General features: G+C 34.0%; 1 protein-coding gene across 1 annotated transcript; it reads left to right on the forward strand.

The window, feature by feature from the left end:
- Positions 1–1,673: 1,673 nt before the first annotated feature.
- On the forward strand, positions 1,674–4,718 carry LOC119643600 (uncharacterized protein CG3556). The gene is made up of 7 exons (XM_038042980.1): positions 1,674–1,830; positions 2,478–3,278; positions 3,332–3,725; positions 3,783–3,978; positions 4,042–4,119; positions 4,173–4,255; positions 4,315–4,718. Exons 2-7 carry the CDS (start codon positions 2,484–2,486, stop codon positions 4,374–4,376), a joined length of 1,608 nt encoding a protein of 535 aa, XP_037898908.1. The 5' UTR covers positions 1,674–1,830; positions 2,478–2,483; the 3' UTR covers positions 4,377–4,718.
- Positions 4,719–5,125: the final 407 nt, after the last annotated feature.

A 5,125-nucleotide genomic window follows, 5' to 3' on the forward strand; every position in this document is an offset into this window, starting at 1 on the left:
CAACCGTTGTTTAAGGTATTTTAAACTTAACCAATACAAACATGATTATAATATGGTAATATATTCAAAAATTTAATATGTATCTACATCCTAGATCAGATCAGCTATTAGACATGTTAAATGTATTTTTCGTAACATTTATGCGCTGTCAATGTTAATTTGTTCGATAATTCTTTCGCAGCGTCTCCTAAATAACCCTAGAATAGTTTTATATCCGAACATTCTCGTTATTATTTGTCATTTGTTACGATTTCCATGTTTACAACAATCTTGCCATATGATTACAACTTCTATGCGTACGGATATATATACGTTGATTTACGTCGGCATTGACTGCAGTCGATGGTTTTAATATAACTCTATTGTACTTGTACTGATTAATGAATAAGTTGCTATTCACCGTTTTCCTCAGAAATTTACTGTGAGGGGAAAGTGCGAATAAAGCTGGTGCCATCTTTTGATAAAACAGAAAAAAATTTGTGAAACATCTTATCCAAGGACTTGTCTAACGTTAGCCACTGTTGTTCATATTTTTCCGGCAACGTATAAATTTGTTCCCATAAGCATAAATTCATCTTTTGATGCTATTTCTGAGAAGATCTATTTTTACTTATTGCCATAAAAATCGTAGTACTACTCTGGTAGAAAATAAGTCGTCGCTTGCAACAAGTGGCTGGAACACTATGTAGCGAAAACAGTAGAATATTCCTATTCACTACTATTATGGGAAGAACACTATACAACCATCGACATAGAATATTCGTGGTCACTGTTATTAAGGTTTCCTGGGTAGGTTTCATGATAAAGCAGTAAAGTGTCGGGTATTGGTACAATATCTTTTTTCATAATCGGCTTTCATAATGCATGGGTAGGATTCTTTCTGATAGCTTCTTTGTATTGAAGTAAATAATTCGCTGCTTCTTTGAGGTGTACATGTTGTATTGTGCATATTTTTTTTTTTTCTTTGAAAGGCCGCAGCAATAATTTTTGAAAATGGCCTTCTCGGCACACGACTTATTTAAAACTCAAAATATTTTCGTTACAGTTTAACGAGATAGATTACATTGTAACGTTAACGTTAAAGGTGGTACTTTGATATAAAATAATGAAGATAGTACCCAAACACAAAATGTGCTACTTTCGCCATCTCTTAGAAAAAACGCGAAACTTGCTTCCACTCCATGTATATAATCCTTAAAACAACAGTAAATTAAAAATTTGATTTGTCAATGTTTAGCACAAACGGAGAGGGATTCTAGACACAAACCGAGAGAGATTTTGGACACAAACTAAGCAGAAGTGCAATAGTGAAATGGAGCAACATCGAAAATTACATCCTACATTACAATTTATTGTATAAATTTTTCACAGTCATGTATAATTCTATGTTATATTAATATATCGTATATTAGTGGTTGCTTTCCTTACGAAAACAATTTACATATATCGTAATTTGAAGAAAGGACACTGGCAATTTGAGCACAGTAATGATATACATAAATGTAAAATAGTCCTGTAACAAACGTCAAGCAAACATAAAAAAAGCGAGTAGAAGAAACATCAATAGAATAAGTGCACATTAAAAAGTCAAAGTTATAATATTAAGGTTTTCTTTAAATCGTAAGGAAATATGTGATTGAAGGAAACATTCTAAAATTTATGTCTCTTAAATAAGAACGAAAACCGTAAATAAATAAACAATTAGAACCCATGAACAATATACGTCCAATATATACGATTACATAAAATGAATTTCTTGCTATATAAAAAAGCTTAAGAAATTAAAAAAAAACTTAAGCATAAATCAAATCAACGCAGTCGGCAATCATAGTAAGTACACATGAACCACTAAGGAATATTCGATACAGATGCGTATATATTTATATTTTATATGTAAGAATGAGTAAGAGACATTAGCGAAATGTGGGTGTGTTTCATGAATAATAGAAAAGTGATTGTAAATTGAAATGTACGTATTATATGCAGTCTTCAAGATTAGAGGATTCAAAGAGTGCGAAAGCATTTCGATTTTTATATGTTTAACCTATAATATTACATAATTCTATGTTTGAACCTGGAATTTGTTAAGCTATAAGAGGTTGGGGCTTTTGCGTCATTTATGTCCGTTAAGCAAAAGATACTAAAGGACTCAATATCACACAGCTTTGCTATAACTAGCTTGTAAACAATTACCATAGCACCACTAGCAATACAACCTGCCAATTTATTGTATTTCAATAAATTAATAACCTAAATGTAAAGCTGTGTACACGGAATGGACAGATATTATATCATCCAAAGTGAAAGAAAAATTCAAATCGATACACTTAAATATGAATAAATTTTAAAAATATAAAGATTCAAGTTCGGTTAGATGGAAAAGTTTTCTATGTCAAATTATCTAATTAGAAAACGCTGAATCGTACAAACATTTTCAAGAAGTGTATTTACATATAACTCACCTTTTAATATTATAGAAAATCATGAAGAATAATAGGACAATGTCATGCCACCAAGTCTTTCACTTTACTTTTATATTGTTGGTAATCGAAATGTGTTACCTTCAATCAATGGCAGCGATTTCTGCTACAGCAACACAACCGTCCATAAGTGCGGGAATGAGCACATCCGAAAAGTCTAATATAACTGTATCTGTGGAAACGATTGAAATCGGTATAACCACTCAGATGAGTCTGTTTAGTCAAGAGTCGACACTTGATAGTGTAACTGAAATTACTATATCGTCAACTACCACTCATGAAATCATCGGATCAGAAGGACCTGACAAGAAAGAGCAAGAAGCTATATTGAAAGCTTTAGACTGGCTAAAAATGAAAAGAGCGCCGAACTACGGATGGGAAAATGATACTCATGTGGTCATTCTAGCAAAAGAATTATCAGGAGCCAGAGATCCATCTGATGCTGACGGACACCTGCAAATAATTCAAGAGCTTGAAGATATGCTATCTGTGAAAGAAATGGAAATTGAAATTTTAGCTATGCTTGATCGTCATCATACTTTACCCAGACCGATCAATCTCCAAAAACTTGCTCGATATGTATTGGCTTTAGGTTCCTTATGTAAGGATCCGAAACATTTTCATGGTCACGATTTAGTAGCTACTTTGCAGCATCACGAACCTACGCAAGACATAGAGTTTGCATTAACCACTCTTTCTGCTTGTAGTTCGGCAGCACACGTACGTAAACGTCAAATTCGACGGTTACTAGACATAGCAAGCGGTGTAACTGATCAGAGTGTCGATACAATCGCAATGGTATCAATGTTTTTTTGCTGTAAAATAAAAATTAATATAACATTATATTTTAGGTAATTTTAGCGCTGCGCTGTATTGTGACCGACCACCGGCACAGACATCTTCAGCATTTCGTGCGAAGACCATCAAGAGGTTTAGCCAGTTTACAAGATACTCGTGGCAGTTTCGGATCTTTGCGCAGTACAGCTTTGGCAATGCAAGCTTTGCAGGACTTGGAGCGTGATCCTGCCGGCTCCTGGAATCGAACAGCAGCATCGCGTTGGATACGCAGTAAACAAAGGGATGATGGAGGCTGGAGTGAAGAGCCGTTACAAGATGGTCAGGGCCCGGATATTGGTGTAGGCCTTACGGCAGATATCATATTAGCCTTGGGATGGAAAGGCCTAGGAGCAGTACGTGCACTACAGTGTGACCATGTTATACGAGAAAATAGCGACCTCGCCTCAGGTATGCTGTTTATTCTGTGAAATTTGGTAATATTGAAATGACGTGGGACTTAATTAGAAAATGGCGAACAAAAATTAGCAGTTCCTTATGGATTAACTTCGTCTGTTGAAGAATCAGATTCAAAAAATGTTTCATACACGTATACGCTATGGGTTGGTTCAAATGTTAGTGAATCCTTTTCTTTGTCCCTAATTTCTCCCAGAAATACAAGCTTTTTCAAAGCAATGACACAAGCAGCTGAAATGGACCCAAGGTAAAGTAAACCATGTAAAAGCATGCCTTATATCACTCTTTATGGTCTTTTCTGCTTCTTCAGATTTGCTTTTGAAGCAAGAGAATGGCCTAACGGACATTATGTTCACACATTAGCGGGTAAAAGAGAAGAGCCTAGGGGGTAAATGTAACAGATGCAAATTAAAGAAACGTACTACTCAGAATGTATTTTAGGTACAATTATTGGCTTTTGTATCGGTTGCCCGAGCTACCAGATCCGAACAACGCACCAGGAAATCAGTTAATTGCTCCCGTTGGTATGAATAATGTGAACAATTAATTGAACTTAATAAGACGATTTTCTTTATAATTTCAGGAGTGGATGAGCTCATGGTTGAAGATGGAGAACATTATTTGTACTGGTACAAAAAACTGTAAAAACATGTACATAATAACACACGATGAAACTTTAATTGTTGCCCTTCAATCTGCCGTGGATGATGCCGAAAAATATAAAACTATTGATTACTAAGTACAGAATAGCATAGAAATGATAGGCAAGCTATATGTATATTAATAATATTCGAGCTTGAGATTAACGGAAAACTGATACCACTTGTCACATAAACGGATTTAAAATTTTATGCGAATTTACACACTACATACAGCAGAATTTACAAGAGCGCATAACCACAAAAATTTTTATATAGAATTGTATAGCTGGATGAACCAAGTACCCAAAGCCTATTATAAATATATGCATATATATTATATAAATTATATATATATATATATATATTTATAACTGTTAATTTGCGTACACTCACGATCATACCTAACGTTACCCCTATCTACTAAAAATATCAACTTTCAATAAAGACCTACATTTATATCCACGATTTAATTGGCGATCAACAAAATTCAAACCATTTCTGTGCTTCATATCTATAAGAAGCTAGTGATAAGCCAGAGACATCTTCTTTAAGAATCATAAAATATGCTCTAAAAATAAAGCATGCTTGCAGGTAACTAATCGTATATTAAATATTATCTATATAAAAGTACGCCTATGTAATCAACACATTTGCGTGTGCTCCAATGCTCTAAATATTGCCGCTAGCTTTTTATTTCCAAATATTCTTAAATTTGCAATTATGTAAAAAAATACCAACGCAATATATTTTACC

This window comes from Glossina fuscipes, unplaced genomic scaffold (assembly GCF_014805625.2).
Source record: "Glossina fuscipes isolate IAEA_lab_2018 unplaced genomic scaffold, Yale_Gfus_2 61398, whole genome shotgun sequence".
NCBI lineage: Eukaryota > Metazoa > Arthropoda > Insecta > Diptera > Glossinidae > Glossina > Glossina fuscipes.